This window comes from Pan paniscus, chromosome X, assembly GCF_029289425.2.
Source record: "Pan paniscus chromosome X, NHGRI_mPanPan1-v2.0_pri, whole genome shotgun sequence".
Taxonomy (NCBI): domain Eukaryota; kingdom Metazoa; phylum Chordata; class Mammalia; order Primates; family Hominidae; genus Pan; species Pan paniscus.
The window spans coordinates 108,073,082-108,090,807 of NC_073272.2; the positions used below are offsets into that span (position 1 = coordinate 108,073,082).

At 37.1% G+C, this 17,726-nt stretch overlaps 1 protein-coding gene across 1 annotated transcript in view; it reads left to right on the top strand.

The window, feature by feature from the left end:
• The window catches only part of COL4A5 (collagen type IV alpha 5 chain), a 258,069-nt gene that overhangs the window by 150,931 nt on the left and 89,412 nt on the right, over positions 1–17,726 (top strand). The window contains exons 20-29 of the mRNA XM_034949958.2: positions 682–855; positions 1,185–1,268; positions 5,139–5,231; positions 6,628–6,698; positions 7,007–7,198; positions 8,327–8,495; positions 11,011–11,103; positions 11,502–11,606; positions 12,581–12,678; positions 16,363–16,513. Of these exons, the coding sequence (XP_034805849.1) occupies positions 682–855; positions 1,185–1,268; positions 5,139–5,231; positions 6,628–6,698; positions 7,007–7,198; positions 8,327–8,495; positions 11,011–11,103; positions 11,502–11,606; positions 12,581–12,678; positions 16,363–16,513 (1,230 nt within the window). The remainder of the gene's footprint in view (positions 1–681; positions 856–1,184; positions 1,269–5,138; positions 5,232–6,627; positions 6,699–7,006; positions 7,199–8,326; positions 8,496–11,010; positions 11,104–11,501; positions 11,607–12,580; positions 12,679–16,362; positions 16,514–17,726) is intronic.

Here is a 17,726-nt window from a genome sequence, read left to right on the forward strand (position 1 = left end):
AGACTTCTTTGCAGAATTTTGTAAATTATTATTAAATAATATAAAATTACTAGAGAAATAAATTTAATTATTACTTGATGTGAAAAACCAATATAATAAACAGTTGATTCTACCAAAAAATAATCTTTAAATTCAAATTAATCCCATTCAGAATCCCAACCAGTTTTTGAAAATGAAACTGAAAAATTTATTTAGAAAAGTAAATTTGTAGATGGTTTTAAAAATGAACAAAGACGAGCGTATTTCCCTTAGCAGTTTTGAAAACATTATAAAGTCATAGTAACTAAAAAGTGTGTTAATGGTGCACGAATCACCAGTGTAACAGAAGAATGTCCAGAAACAGAGCCATGTTTATATGGTAACTTTGAAATACCTTTTTATCTTGCTAATGACTTTCCGGTATTTTTGAGATTATAAGAACAGATTGTCAAAGGATGGGGTTACTAGTAATTTCCAAAAGTAGTAAACCTACTTTAAATTATTATTTCCTACCCTCAAACTGTTACTTACATTCTTTGAAACTTTTCAACCTTTTTTTCAGACTTTTGAGTCTCATAGAAAAAAAATAACATAACCAGAATTATATGTTAAAGGAAGATCTTATCATTATCTAATGTCTCAATGAGAACTAAAGTAACATCTCTAAGATGAAATAATTTTGATCACTTTTTTGAATCTTAGGGGCTGCAGTTATGGGTCCTCCTGGCCCTCCTGGATTTCCTGGAGAAAGGGGTCAGAAAGGTGATGAAGGACCACCTGGAATTTCCATTCCTGGACCTCCTGGACTTGATGGACAGCCTGGGGCTCCTGGGCTTCCAGGGCCTCCTGGCCCTGCTGGCCCTCACATCCCTCCTAGTAAGCTATATTTTTCTCCTATTAAGTTCTATTTTTGTTTTTGTTTATTTTGTTTATAAGTAACTCTAGCTAAAGGTTGGCCTCATTTGTTGCGTTTCTGATATCTAAGAAATTCTACCACTGCTTCTGCTTTTTGGGTTTTGGTAGTTCTTGGATGTTTACATTTGCTCTTTATATAGTATTTATCAGCAATGTTATATTTTCCTTTTGCTTATAGGTACTTTTATTTCTTCAGAGAATAGGTCTTTTTCTGGCTTGTCAGGCTTTCTTTTGTTTAATCTTCTGGATATTTCACAATTAGCTTGCTATCCTTTCTTTATCTTACTCAGGTGATGAGATATGTGAACCAGGCCCTCCAGGCCCCCCAGGATCTCCAGGTGATAAAGGACTCCAAGGAGAACAAGGAGTGAAAGGTTTGATCTCCAAACATATTCATTCCTTCATTTTCTTCATTCTTTCAAATCATCAGCAAAATCCCCTGTATCCTCCATCACACCTTAGCCACTGACTCCCATGGTCATACCCCAAGACCATCTCATTACCAATAGTGTTATACTTACATGACCTTGGTTTCATGCATCCCATTTTTTGGATCGCTTTCTTCTTTCTAGCTTACTACCTCTAGTAACCTGACTCCAGCAATACTCCAACCCCACTGAGACCTAGCAACTTTGGCTAATGCTTAACTTTTTGATGTCCTTTCTTCCCTCTTAACCTTGCTTAAATTCCATTATCAATCACTGTAATCAATTCCATTCATAAATCCATGATTCCTTTGTCCTTCTCTCACTTCATTGCACTCACTTGGAACAAAAGCATAATCCAAATTTTCATGTTTTCTGAGCCTACACTTTCTCTTCTCTTTTCAAGTTTTAACAGTTCCTCCCCTATTCTTACCTTGCTTCCTACTTCACTGACCAATTAAAGCAATAACAAGAGAACTTTCACTGATTGCTACCACCATATTTACTTACTTACTTGCACCTGTGCCCATATAGTCTCCCTTCTTGCATATTACTGTTACTGCTCCTATCTAAAGCCAGTTCTTCTATTTATACAATAGATTCCATTTCCTCTTATTTCCCCAAGGACTTTTTTTCCAGCAATTTTTGCCTCTCCCACATCACCAATTTTTCCCTCTCTATTCAGTCATTCCAAGGAGCATACAAATATGCTTTTTTCACCTATCTAAAAAAATGTAATCCTACATTCCCTGCCACCTGTTTCTCTATTTTTCTATTCTCATTTGCAACAAAACTTCCTAAGAATTTTCTCCTCATTACCTCTAGATACTCTCCTCTTGTTTTCTCTTAAACATACTCCAATCAGGATTTCATCCCCTCTTCCCCCAACTCCCCACTGCCTACCACTCCACAAATGCTGGTCAGTCACCAGCAGTCTATATCCTACTAATCCAAATGTCAGGTCTGTCCTTTTTTTGCTTGCTTTTTGCCTTCTTTAAACATTTGCATCCCTTAGCTTTCAGTACATTTCCTGTTTTTTTTTTTCATTCCTCTGTGGTGTACATATATGTGTGTGTGTGTGTGTGTGTGTTTGTGTATCCATGTAATTACCATCTAAACCAAAATATAGAACATTTTCAGGACCCTGGAAGACTCTTGTGCTCCCTACTCAGTATCCCCCAAAGGTAATCACTATTTTATCCTCTGGCATATATTAATTTGCCTAATCTTGAACTTTGTGTACATGGAATTATACTGTATGAGCTCTTTTGTGCTTGGTTTCTTTAGCTAAATATATGTGAGATATATCTATGTTCTTGTTTGTTGCAGTATTTTTCCACCATTCTTTGTTTTCCACTGCACATTACCTCAATATTCTAATGTTGATGGACATTTGGTCTGGAGCTATTGTGAATAAAGCTGTCATAAATATTCTTGTATGTGTATTTTTTTTGTAGGACATAAACACTAATTTTTATTGGGGATATATCTGGAAATTGAATTGCTGGGTTATAGGTTAGGTGTAGGTTTTGTTTCATAGATATTACCAAACCATGTTCCAAAGTGATTTTCATTTGCATTTGCCTAATGACTTGATTATGAACTATTTTCTTACAGTTTTTATATTCTCTTTTGTAAAGTGCCTGTCTTTATCTTTAATTTGATTATTGGATATATGTATTAAAACTATCTTCTGTTTTGTTAACTTTTGTTTAACAAAAGTTACTAATTAAATGAAATCAAATTAATTAATTTCCTATTTTATCGTTAGTACTTTTTATGCACTGTTTTAGAAATCTTTGCTTATCTCAGAGGCCTGATGATATTCCTCTGTGTTTTCTTCTAGACACTTTATTGTTTTACCTTTCACGTTTTGATCTTTCTTCAATTAATTTTTGTGTATAGTTTGGAGTAGGGATCAAAGTTCATTTTTCCCATATGGATGTCCAGTTGACTCAGTACTATAGAACAAAAGATCATCAATTACCCCAATGAATTGCATTAGCACTTTTTGTAGATCACATGACCATATGTGTGTAGGTCTGTTTCTGACTGCTATATTCTGTTCTGTTGTTTCATTAGTCTCTCTTTGCACCAATACGATACTATCTTAATTACTGTGGCTTTATTGTAAGTCTTGGATATTCTAGGTTCTTTGCATTATTTTGTGTGCATCTTAGAATTATCTATCCAACTTTTAAGTTTAAAATGCTCCAAGGTTGAGTCCTTGTTCTTCTTTTCTATATAAACTCATTTATTCAGTCTTGTGACTGTTAATACCACCTAATTGCCCATGACTTCCAAATTTATGCCTCCTATCCAGATATAACTCTTTTCCTCTAGATTTGTGTATCCATTTGCCTAGTCAACATTTTGAACTTGACATCCTGATCAAATTGAAGTCTTGATTTCTGCCACCTCCTCCCCATAGTTGCTGCACTCACATCTTCAGCTTCTTACTTAAAAAGCAGGCCACTTTAGCCTTCTAGTTGCTCATGCTGAAAACCTTGGAGTCATCCTTGATTCCCCTCTTCTTTTGTATTTCATATATGATCCATGAGAACATCCCATTGGCTCTACTTTCAGATATGTCTATAATCTAACCGGTTCTGATCATTTTCATTGCAGTCACTCTGGAATGAGCTACCACCATCTCTCTCCTAGATCATTGCAACAGTAGCCACTTAAGTGGTTACCCTGTTTCCATCATTGCCTTTAGAGGCTATTAACATAGCAGCTAGAGTCATCCCTTAAAAACTTAAGTTATAACATGTTGCTTTTCTTTTTAAAATTTTCTACTAGATTCTCATTTCACTCACAGTAAAAACCACAGCCTTTATATTTCTTATATGCCTATATGCCATTCGTTATAAACTGTCAACTTTCTGACCTTGTTCCCCTCCCTCATTCTGCTCTAGCAATCTGGTCTGCTTGCTGTTCCTTGTATATACCAAACATGGCTATTCTTTCTGCTTGGGATGTTCTACACTCTTATGCACATGTCATGTCCTTTAAGTTTTATCATATAACAACTTCTCAATCAAGTCTATCCTGACTACCCTATTTAAAATTTCAACCCCCCACCCTTCCCTGGCATACTCAATACCACTTATGTAGTTCTATTTTTTTCCTATAAAAATAATATCTTTTAAAGCATATTAAATATTTAATGTATATTTAATTTTTTTAGACAGGGTCTTGCTCTGTTGCCCAATCTGGAGTGCAGTGGTGCAATCACAGCTCACTGCAGCCTCAATCTCCTAAGGCTCAAGCAATCCTCCCACTTTAGCCTCCTGGGTAGCTGGCGAGTACAGGCATGCACCACCATGCCTGGCTAATGTTTTTATTTTTTCTGTAGAGATGGGGTTTCGCCATGTTGGCCAGGCTGGTCTTGAACTCCTTATCTCAAGCTATCTGCCTGCCTCGGGCTCCCAAAGTGCTGGGATTACAGGCATGAGCTACTGCACTCTGCCTATACTTAATATTCTATTAAAATATTTCATATATACATTTTGATAATTCATTTCCTTTATTGATTATTATCCCTTTCCCCTGGTAGAGTGTGAGGCATGTAGACATGAATTTTTATCCATGACTTTTCTTTTGCTCACCAATGTAACACAAGCATCTGGAACAGTTCTTGGCACACAGTAAGCACTCAGTAATTTATTTGTCATAAATTGATTCAGGATATAGGCTTCTCCAATCACACCATTAAGTGGAAATGCTGTCCCTTAGTGCTAACATTTTTAGAACCTATCTATAGAAGGTATATGTACCCCTTTCAGTAAAATTTATTTGTTATTATGATTTCACTAGGTGACAAAGGTGACACTTGCTTCAACTGCATTGGAACTGGTATTTCAGGGCCTCCAGGTCAACCTGGTTTGCCAGGTCTCCCAGGTCCTCCAGGTAAATTATGCCTCAGGGTAACCTTCTAAATATTTTTTGGCTAGATTTTGTTGAGCTTATACTTTTAGAATGTTACCAGTTTCTCATTTTATAACTAGTCACTCATATCTATAAAGAATTAAGTATGAAATGCCTCCATTTGTTATCAAATTAATTATGCTCTTGTTTCTAATACCTGAAGCTACCAACATATTCTATTAAAGCATTTTGACAATATAATTTCAGGAAATATATCTTCCCCATTTTCCATATGGAGAAGAAAATCACTTATACAGAGTCAGACTTCTTTCTTCCAGAATACTGGGAGAAAAGTTCATAATGCCTAGCCCCTGAGTGTAGTTTCCAGTGGCAGAGATTCCAGTCACTGGGGATGTATCACATGTTGTTGTTCAGGAATAGGGGTTCTATTGGAGTTTGGCAATCAACTGCCAGTATTCCTCTCTCTATATATATAACACATCTATCCCCCTTTCCAGTCAAAACTATATGTGATATCTGTCAGACCCTCAACTGTTTCATTTAACTGCCCCTTAGGTATCCCAGTATTCTCTTGAAATTACACTTTATGTTTGAGTCAGGGCTGAGAATAGACACCAGATCTCTTACCTTTCTGTCTAGTGAGTCTACTAAGGACACCAATTCATTTGGAGCTTGGGAATACTTTCAACAAATCTTGTAGACATTATTGGACATTAATAATCTAGCCTTGTACCTCTAGTCTCATGGTTCTCAAACTTGAGAGCGCATCACCTGGAGGGCTTATTTAAGCCCAGAATGCTGAGCCTCACTCTCAAAGTTTCTGATTCAGTAGACCTGGATGAAGGCTCAAGAATTAGCATTTCTAATTAGTAGCCAGGTGGTGATGATGCCACTCATCCAGGGATCCATTTGGAGAACCACTGCTTTAGTAATGTTTCCTCTAGTCTTTGGGCTGCAAATGTTTCTCATAAACCAAATTTCAGGGAATGACAAACCAAAGAAAGGACTGGTAAGGATCTAGGAAAACTGCATAAGTCAGAACAAAGATATTCAAACCTTTTCATTATCTTTTTTCTCCCTTTGGCAATGGGAACAGCATAGGAACCCAGGAAACGTTGTGCATAGTATTTGGCAGTTGCAAGGTCTGAGAAAGTCTGCTTTGGAGTTGAAAGTTTCTTAGGATACAATATTGTATGTAACATGAAATGTTAAATTTATTTTTTAAAAAGGATGATTATCTCATTTTGTGAACATAAAAGGAAAATACAAATGTGACTTAAATGGGATTGAATGGGGTTCTTATTTTAAAAACTTGACTTTCTGACTTGATGATTTCTGTATGAGCTTTGTCAGGAGTTCAAGCTCAAAGCTTACGTTATTGTGTGTGTGTGTGTTTGTTTGTGTGTGTGTGTGTTAGGATCTCTTGGTTTCCCTGGACAGAAAGGGGAAAAAGGACAAGCTGGTGCAACTGGTCCCAAAGGATTACCAGTAAGTTTTGAGTATATTATAAAACAAAAAGAAGTAGAAGGAAGGCATTTTACACATTGATTTTCAATTATTCATATATATACACACATATACAATTTAATTTTTCCATTAAGTTGTACTTTGTTTGATTCCTTGACTCTTCCTGACTCACATGCCTCACTTGATTCAGCCCTTTGTACGTTAAATGTTATTGGATGGGTTGAAGGGGTAAACTGGAGAGAAGAAAATGTTAAAAAAAAAAGAAACTGATTTTCTTTTTCTCTTTCTTCTTTTTCCACTCTTTTTCTTTTTTTCCTTACTCATTTCAGGGCATTCCAGGAGCTCCAGGTGCTCCAGGCTTTCCTGGATCTAAAGGTGAACCTGGTGATATCCTCACTTTTCCAGGAATGAAGGGTGACAAAGGAGAGTTGGGTTCCCCTGGAGCTCCAGGGCTTCCTGGTTTACCTGGCACTCCTGGACAGGATGGATTGCCAGGGCTTCCTGGCCCGAAAGGAGAGCCTGTGAGTTGGTTTGATATTTTTGGTTTTGTGATGTTAAATTTTCACTTAGAAATGTTTTCTAAGTTAATTCAAAGGATGGGACTGATGCTGAGATAAACACCCAATCAATGCTTAAAACAATGTGACCATACAGTAATGGCACATTGTTACTGACTACGTAGGGTTTCTGCACTACTCTTTTCTTTCACTTGTTTTGTAAACTTATTTTTCTTAACCCATTAATATTGAATAGTATTTTCTATGAATAGGTGGGCAGGAGGTTAAGATGTTTATGAGACAGTATAAGGTTCCCCATCTCTTAACCCCCACATATCTTTCCTTGGGTTTACTTAAACCTCATGACTGGGCATGGTGGCTCACACCTGTAATCCCAGCACTTTGCGAGGCCGAGGTGGGCGGATCACCTGAGGTCAGGAGTTCGAGACCAGCCTGGCCAACATGGTGAAACCCTGTCTCTACTAAAAACACAAAAATTAGCCGGGCATGGTGGTGGGCGCCTGTAATCCCAGCTACTCGGGAGGCTGAGGCAGGAGAATCACTTGAACCCGGGAGGCGGAGGTTGCAGTGAGCCGAGATTGCACCACTGCACTCCACCCTGGGCAACAAGAGCAAAACTCCATCACAGTAAATTAAATAAATAAATAAATAAACCTCATAACCAGCAGTTTAACTTGTTTCTATATATATAGTAAGCTTAGAGAATAGTACAAGTAGATAGCCATGTTCAATGTGCCACAGAACTGAAAGATTTAACATAAATGAACAATCTTATTTTGTACATAACACCAGCCCAGGATATTTAGGTAGGAAGTGATATTTTATAATGTTATCTAGACTATAATCTTTCTGACTTACACTAAAATGTAAGCTGCATAAAGTCAGAGATTTTTGTGTATTTTTGTTTTCTGTTGTATCACCAGCCCTTGACACATAGTAGGAGCCCAAAAATATTTGTTGGAGGAATGAGTAAGTGGAATGATCACACATACCATCTCATAATACCACTCACTTATATAGCTTTTAAGAAGAACTATTTATGGCTATATCCTTTCCCCAGTTGTATTCAGTACCAACCTACAGATAGTTATTGTATCTATATGTTTCTGTATTAAACTTTTCCCTTTTTAGGGTGGAATTACTTTTAAGGGTGAAAGAGGTCCCCCTGGGAACCCAGGTTTACCAGGCCTCCCAGGGAATATAGGGCCTATGGGTCCCCCTGGTTTCGGCCCTCCAGGCCCAGTAGGTGAAAAAGGCATACAAGGTGTGGCAGGAAATCCAGGCCAGCCAGGAATACCAGGTAAGTTTACTGTGTTTTGTTTTAAACTTGGTGCTTAAAAACAGAAATTTATTATGTTTTGGCTACTCATGGCTTCCTTTCCCGAGAGGTGTGTTTCCCTGGCCGTTTATATTTGAACTCTTCAGAGCATCTTAGCAAGGGATCACAATGTTTTTTATAAGGGGGTTTCTTTTTAAATCTTTTCTAACTGTTTCATTGTTACTGTAAATTTTGCTCTTTTTAAGTACATGATACATAATGCAAAGTTTAATAAATAGTTATAACAGAAGCACACAGGTAGCTACCACACACATCAAAAAATAGAATGTTACCAGCATCCTAGAAACCCCTAACCTTTTCTCCCTGTCATTTCCTAATTACAATCCCCTTCCTCCTCTCTACTGTCTTGACTTTTACATAGTTTTCTTCCATTACCCCTCTGTTTTATGACCTCTGTATGCATTTTTAAACAGAGTATTTTAATTTTGTTTCTTTTTGAACTTCATGTTAAAGGAATCATAGGGTGTTTTTTATATTAACTTTTCGTGTGGCTATAGTGTATTCATTTTTATTGCTATATAGTATTTCATTGTATGTATGTTTATGTGTGTGTGTGTGTGTGTGTTACAATTGATTGATCCATTCTATGGTTAATGGTTAATTGGGTTATTTACAGTTCAGGTCTATTATGAATAATGCTTCTGTATACAGTCATATAGATAGATAGCTAGGTAGATAGATAGATCCCTATATCTCCTTGTGTTCATGTGCTCACACTTCTCTAGGGCAAGAGTTGGCACACTACAGAACTACAGTCCATGGACCACATCCAGCCTACCACCTGTTATAAATAAAAGTTTTATGTGAACACTTCCACAACCATTCACTTTTGTCTGTGGTTGTTTTTGCACTACAACTGAAGAGTTGAGTAGTTGCTACAGAGACTGGATGGTCCACAAAGCCTAAAGTATTTACTCTGGTCCTTTACACAAAAGGCTTACCAATACCTGGGCTAGGGTATGTATTTAAGATTAGCATTTTCAAAGCATAGGATAAGTGCATCTTCCACTTGACTGGATAATTACAAACTATATCCCGACCAATTGTACCAATTTTTACTACCACAAGCAGTGTTGAATATTTTATGTTGATTTACATCCTTGGAAATAATTTGTATTGTCGGACTTTTACACTTTTGCCAATCTGTTGAGTGTGATATTTTGCATTTCTCTGATTAAAGTTTAGCACCTTTTCATGTGTTTATTGGTCATTTGAATTTGCTTTTGTGAAATGCCTAATCAAGTACTTTGACCAATTTTATATTGGATTATTTCTTTTATTATTGATTTAGAGGAGTTCTTTATATATTCTGTGCATTAGTTCTTAGTTACCTATGTATTTTGTGAAAAGAAATCTTTACCTACTGTGGCTTGCCATTTTTACTCTTTGTTTGGTGTCTTCAATGAGCAGAAAACAACTTTCACATCATCAAAATTATCAGTCTTTTCTCTCATGGTTAGTGCTTTTTGTGTCATGTTTAGGAAATCTTTTTTTTTCTTGAGCCAATTTCAAGTTCATGTTTCCATTAATAAGAAGTAGATATACTTGAACTTTGCACATGTAAAACCTAAATGTACCTATTAGCCAAAAAAATATTTTCATTGTTTACTACAGTTTGATTTTTAACGCTCTTTTGGCCTACATTTTAAAAATACTTATATAGGTAACACCCTGTTTTAGGGGTTTCCAGAGAAACAGAACCAATAAAAAGGATGGACAGATAGGTAGATTAGATAGATAGATAGATAGATAGATAGATAGATAGATAGATAGATGAGAGGTGATTTATTATGGGAATTGACTTACATGATTATGGAGGCTGAGAAGTCCCACAGTAGGCCACCTGTAAGTTGAAGAACTAGGGAAGCCAGTAGCTTGGCTCAGTCCTAGTCTGAATGCCTGAGAACCTGAGTGGCTGCTTAGTGCAAGTCCCAGAGTCTGAAAGCCAGAGAACCTGGAGTTGTGATGTCCAAGGGTAGGAGAGGATGGGTGTACCAGTTTCAAAAGAGAGAGAGCAGAGAATTCACCTTTTTTTCTGCCTTTTTGTTGTATCCGGTCCCTCAGCTGATTGGATGGTACCCACACACATTGGGTGAGGGTGGATCATCCTTATTCGTTTCACTGATTCAAATGTCAGTTTCTTTCGGAAACAGCCTCACAGACATATCTAGAAATAATGCTTTACCAGCTATCTCAGTATCTCTTAATCTAGTCATGTTGAAACCTAAAATTAACCATTATACATCTTGAATCATGGAAGTCCTTAAGGCTGTCATATCCTTTTTCTTTTTGAAATTCTATCCTTCTGTTTTATATATTTCTTGAATATATAGTGGAAGATTGTTTTTCTTGTGAATTTTTGTTAGTTTACATTTTCAAAAGATTGCTGATAATTTTCTTTTTTGTTTTTAATTAAAAAGAGACCTTTAGTTGAGTAAATACTTCTCATTTACCATTGATTTACTCTTGCTTTCAGGTCCTAAAGGGGATCCAGGTCAGACTATAACCCAGCCGGGGAAGCCTGGCTTGCCTGGTAACCCAGGCAGAGATGGTGACGTAGGTCTTCCAGGTATGTGAGGAATTTATTTCAAAGTAACTTCAACACCGATGGCTTTTTTTTTTTTTTTTTGACAGAGTTTCGCTCTGTCACCCATGCTGGAGTACAGTGGCGTGATGTTGGCTTGCTGCAGCAACCTCCTACTTCTGGGTTCAAGCAGTTCTCCCTGCCTCAGCCTCCCAAGTAGCTGGGATTACAGGCGCCCACCACCACGCCCAGTTAATTTTTGTATTTTTAGTAGAGACAGAGTTTCTCCACGTTGGCCAGGCTGGTCTCGAACTCCTGACCTCAGGTGACCCATTGCCTCAGCCTCCCAAAGTGCTGGGATTACAGGAGTGAGCCACTGCACCTGGCCCTGATGGCTTCTTTCTTTGAACGTTTTCCTTTCAATAACTGCTGTTTCTCCATAGGTGACCCTGGACTCCCAGGGCAACCAGGCTTGCCAGGGATACCTGGTAGCAAAGGAGAACCAGGTATCCCTGGAATTGGGCTTCCTGGACCACCTGGTCCCAAAGGTATGTTGGAATGGGTAGCAGGCAGAGTAGGTTAGAAGTTTAGCATGATGTTATTCTCTCATAAAATTCATTCAACAAATAAAATATATTAATTGCACCTTTTTTCTCTGTGCTATAAAGAATGTAAATAAAAAATCACAGTGTATTTTCACTGTAAGTTCATTATCTTTATCTAAAACAGTCCAGACAAGAAAATATCTACATTTTAGATATGCAAAAGTGATATATAAGCTTAAAAATCACAGGAATTATTGTGTTTTGTGTTCACCATAGTATTTTCAGGGTTTAGAACAGTTCCTAACACATAGTGTGCACTTGATATTTATTGAGTTAAAGGATTTTTTAAACAGAAAACAGACTTATTGCAGATGTGTAGCCAAGTAATGTTTTATGCTAAATAATATTTTCTTGATTTATTGAAATTTTTAGAGCTTATGCTTCAGTTCTGCTTTATTCCTCACAGAATTTATTCTCACAAATGGCAAGAGCACACAGTGGTCTGAGGACAGTTCTTAAATATATCTTTACTCATTTATACAAAATGCTTTCAAAAGTATCAGGTTTGATTTTATGTGTGTATGTATCTATAATATCTGCAGTTATTTTTAGTTCATTTCCAAAATTATATGGTAGGCCCTTTGTCATACTACATCCAGATATAAGCAGAAGAAAAGTTCTTGGGCATTTTTGTGTGGGATTCATTCCTTACAATTTAGTTCTATCTTATTATATAATGGCCCTCATTTTCTTCAGAAAAGCATATGTTTCACATACATTAGCTCTATGTGAAAATAAAAGGAATGTAAGATGATTGAGAGGATTGTAAGGCTTAATCCTAAGTAGTAGAATGTCATTGTGCTTTTGACATCTTACTGTTGTCACTAAGCATGAGTAGAATGTGGGTTTGGGAATTTGAATATCTTTCTTAAAGTGCCTTTCCTTTGGTGGCTAAAAAATGACGTATCATTTTACAGGCTTTCCTGGAATTCCAGGACCTCCAGGAGCACCTGGGACACCTGGAAGAATTGGTCTAGAAGGCCCTCCTGGGCCACCCGGCTTTCCAGGACCAAAGGTCTGGGACATTTTTCTTTATTCCTTCTCATTTTCTTATCTTTCCCACCTTCCTTATTTCTAGCTCTCTATTTTGACTCAGATATCATCCCAAGCCCCAAGTCTTTACTATAAATATATAGATAACTTATTATATTTCCATTAAAAAAATATTTAACCCCAAATCATCTTTAATAGTCCAAGGTCACATTTGGAGCAAAAAAAAAAAAAAAAAACAAAACCTAATTTCTGTACCTACTTTTGAGTGCCCAGTTCTTTGATTAGAGAATACAGGCATACCTTGGAGATATTGCAGGTTTAGTTCCAGACCACCACAATAAAGTGAATATCAAAATAAAGTGAATCACACAATTTTTTTTGTTTCCCAGTACATATAAAGGTTATGTTTACACTATACTGTAGTCTTTAAAGTGTGCGATAGCATTAGGTCTAAAAAAACCGTATGCATACCTTAATTAAAAATACTTTATTGCTAAAAAATTTTAGCAATCATCTAAGCTTGCAGCAAGTTATAATCTTTATGCTGGGGGAGGGTTTTGACTTAATATTGATGGCTGCCCACTGATCAGGGTGATGGTTGCTGAAGGTTGGGTGGCTGTGGCCATTTTTTTAAATAAGACAACAATGAAGTTTGCCACATCAATTGACTATTCCTTTCAGAAAAGATTTCTCTGCAGCATGTGGTGCTGTTTGATGGTATTTTACCCACAGTAGAACCTCTTTCAAAATTGGAGTGAGTCTTCTCAGACCCTGCTGCTGCTTTATCAACTAAGTTTATATAATATTCTAAGTCCTTTAGTGTCATTTCAACACTGTTCCCAGCATCTTCACCAGGGTAGATTCCATCTCTAGAAATCACTTTTGCTCATAAGAAGCAACTGCTCATCTGTTCTACTTTTATTATAAGATTGCAGCAATTCATTCACATCTTCAGTCTCTACTTATAATTGTTGTTCTCTTGCTACTTCCACCATATTTGCAGTTACTTACTCCATTGAAGTCTTGAAACCCTCAAAGTCATCTGTGAGAGTTAGAATTAACTTCTTCCAAACTCCTGTTAATATTGATGTTTTGACCTCTTCTTATGAATCCTGAATTTTCTTCATGACATCTAGAATGAAACCCTTTTCAGAAGGTTTCCAATTTGTTTTGCCAGATCCATAAGAAGAATCACTATTTATGACAGCTATACATTACACAATGTGTTTCTTAAATAATAAGACTTGAAAATTAAAATTACTCTTTGATCCATGGGCTGCAGAATGGGTATTGTGTTAGCAGCCATGAAAAGAACATTAATCTCTTTGTACATCACCATCAGAGCTCTTGGGTGACTAGGTGCATTGTAAATGAGCAGTTAAAATTTTGAAAGGAATCTTTTCTTCTGAGGAGTAGGTCTCAACAGTGGGCTTAAAATAGCCAGTACACTATGCTTTAAATACATCTGCTGTCATCCAGGCTTTATTGTTCCACTTATAGAGCACAGGCAGAGTAGATATACCATAATTCGTAAGGCCCTAGAATTTTTAGAATGGTACATAAGCGTTGGTTTCAACTTAAAGTCAGCAGCTGCATTAGTCCCTAAAAATAGAGTCAGCCTGCCCTTTGAAGCTTTGAAACCAGTAATTTACTTATCTTCTCTAGCTATGAAAGTCCTATGAGCATTTTATTCCAATAGAAGGCTGTTTCATCAACATGGAAAATCTGTTGTTTAGTGTAGTCACTTTCATCAATGATCTTAGCTAGAACTTGCTGCAGCTTCTATGTCAACACTTGCTGTTTCACCTTGCACTTTTATGATGTGGAGACAGCTTCTTCCCTTAAACCTCACGAATCAGCTTCTGCTAGCTTCCAACTTTTCTTCTGCAGCTTCTTCACCTCTCAGTCTTCAGATAATTGAAGTTAGGGCCTTGCTCTGGATTAGGTTTTTGCTTAAGGGAATGTTATGGCTGGTTTGATCTTCTGTCCAGATCACTCAAACTTTCTCCATATCAGCAATAGGGCTGTTTTACTTTCTTCTCATTCGTGTGTTCACTGGAGTAGCACTTTTAATTTCCTTAAAGAACTTTTCCTTCACATTCACAACTTGGCTAACTGTTTAGTGCAAGAGACCTAGCCTTCAACCTACCTTAGCTTTTGACATGCCTTCCTCACTAAGTTTAATTACTTCCAGCTTTTGATTTTAAGTGAGAGACATGTGACTCTTTCTTTCACTTGAACACTTAGAGGCCATTGTTGTGTTATTAATTGGCCTAATTTCAATATTGTTATGTCTCAAGGAATAGAAAGACCTGTGGAGAGGGAGAGAGATGCGGGGAAAATGGCTGATCAGTGGAGCAGTCAGACATTTACAACATTTTTTTATTAAGTTCACCATCTTATACAGGCACAGTTTATGGTACCCCAAAACAATTATATGGTAACATCAGTGATCACATATCACCATAACAGATATAATAATAATTAAAAAGTTTGGAATATTGTGACAATTACCAAAATGTGACACAGAGACAAAAAGTGAGCACATGCTATAGGAAAAATTGCGCTGATAGACCTGCTCAATGTAGGGTTGCCACATACCTTCAATTTGTAAAAAGTGCAGTGTCTGCACAGCACAACAAAATGATGCACAATAAAATAAGGTATGCCTGTACGATGGTCCGCTCCCTCTGTGCATCTCTATAGAGTCATCATCCCATGTCATCTCTGTTCATGCCTGTGTGATGATTGGTTGAAATGGTGTTGAATATCATTTCCAGACCTTGTATACTGTTGTTCTCTGTCCCAATTCCATTACAGATACATAATGCAAATCACTGCAATTGACTTAGTAATACTAATAATAAATAATACTGTGTTTGAGTTACTTTTCATTCCTTTTATTATTTCTTATCTAATGTTAAGCTTTCCTGAGTCAACCTTCAGCAAAGAGCTGCTGTGGCATGTAATTATCGTGACTATTCCTATATATTTTATCTCTGCGTCATTGATTTAAACCTCCTGTGTTTTGTAATTATTACTTATTTTTCATGGGAAAAACAGTTAACCCGTGACACCAGTTCTCATGAGAAAACCACTTCTCTATTGGTTGATTCTCTTTATTATGAACATTTTCAAATGAAAATAAAAGTAAAATGAATAATACAATGAGCTTTCACATATCCATCACCCAGATTCAAAATTATTATGATTTTATAACATTTGCTTTATCTAGTCCTTTTTACTTTGCTTAAATATTTTACCCAAATCTCAACACAGTATCATTTCACTTATAAATGCATCAGCACTCATCTCTAAATGAATTGACATTTTATACAAAAACCACAATGTTGTTATCATACTTAGTAAAATTAAAAATAATTGTTTAGTATTATCTAATACTCAGCCTATAATCATATTTCCCTACAAGGGTAGTCTGTTCTTTAATCTCATGCTCTCTCAGTTTTTTTTTTTTTATCCTGAAACCAGTCCAAATCATCTAATTTGTTTTACTAAACCCTGTTTCCCATCCTTCCATATGTTTTCTCCAACATACCAATTACTTTTTATTTAGTTATCTTCTCCTCTCCCCCCATGGAAGGAAAAGTATTGTCTTGTATTTTCGGCATTAAATTCTCTGTGGCAAACAATAAGGACAGAAAAGTCATGGGAGTTTTTGTTGTGTTTTGTCATGTGTATGCTCAAGGGTGAACCAGGATTTGCATTACCTGGGCCACCTGGGCCACCAGGACTTCCAGGTTTCAAAGGAACACTTGGTCCAAAAGGTGATCGTGGTTTCCCAGGACCTCCAGGTCCTCCAGGACGCACTGGCTTAGATGGGCTCCCTGGACCAAAAGGTATGGAGGCTGTCACTGCATCTCAACTTGCTTTTAACTTTTATAGAAATTGACACCTTTGGGAAAGTTTATGGGTGATAAGCCCAATTAACTGGAAACCCTATGCTGCCATTCTGTTACTGCTACACATTTTTTTCAATCCTTCATTGATTATTTTTGTCTTTTATTTCATTGAATAGATAATAAAATCATGGCCCGGCACGGTGGCTCACGCCTGTAATCCCAGCACTTTGGGAGGCCAAGGTGGGCGGATCACCTGAGATCTGGAGTTCAAGACCATCCTGGCCAACATGGCGAAACCCCGTCTCTACCAAAAATACAAAAATTAGCCGGGCATGGTGGCACATGTTTGTAATCCCAGCTACTTGGGAGGCTGAGGCAGGAGAATCACTTGAACTTGGGAGGTGAAGGTTGCAGTAAGCCACTCCAGCCTGGGTGACAGAGTGAGACTTTGTCTCAAAAAAAAAAAAAAAAAAAATCATATATGTTATAAAAGTAACACTGAGAAGTCTTCCTTCCAACCCATCTTCATCCACTTTGTTCCTCTCCATCCTCCTGCTTAACTATTTTTTATTTTCCTTTCTTCCCCCCACACCCCAAGACAGAGTCTTGCTCTGTCTCCCAGGCTGGAGTGCAATGGCGCGATCTTGGCTCACTGCAACCTCCACCTCCCAGGTTCAAGCAACTCTCCTGCCTCAGCCTCCTCAGTAGCTAGGATTACAGATGCATGCCACCAGGCCCAGCTAATTTTTGTATTTTTAGTAGAGACAGGGTTTCACCATGTTGGCCAGGCTGGTCTCGAACTCCTAACCTCGTGATCCGCCCGCCTCGGCCTCCCAAAGTGTTGGGATCCTTCTGGTGTTTCTTATATAAATACCAGCCAAGAATTTGTTTTATTTTCTCTGTTCTTAAAGGAGAAGGTATTTTCTTTTGACTTTATTTGCACTTTATTTTTTTACTGAAATTTGTATCCTGAAGATCACTCCATATCAGTAGACGGAGATCTTGACTTTTTGAAAATAGGTGCCTAGTGTTAAATGGCATGGATATACCATAGTTCATCCCAGTTGCTAGTTGCTAGATTGGATTTTTGCCAATCATTTATTACAAATAATGCCATAGTGAATAATCTTTCATGCATATTATTTCAGATGTGTTCAGGTATAATAGTAAAATAAAGTGATGAAAAAGGATTTTCTGAATTAAAGGGTAA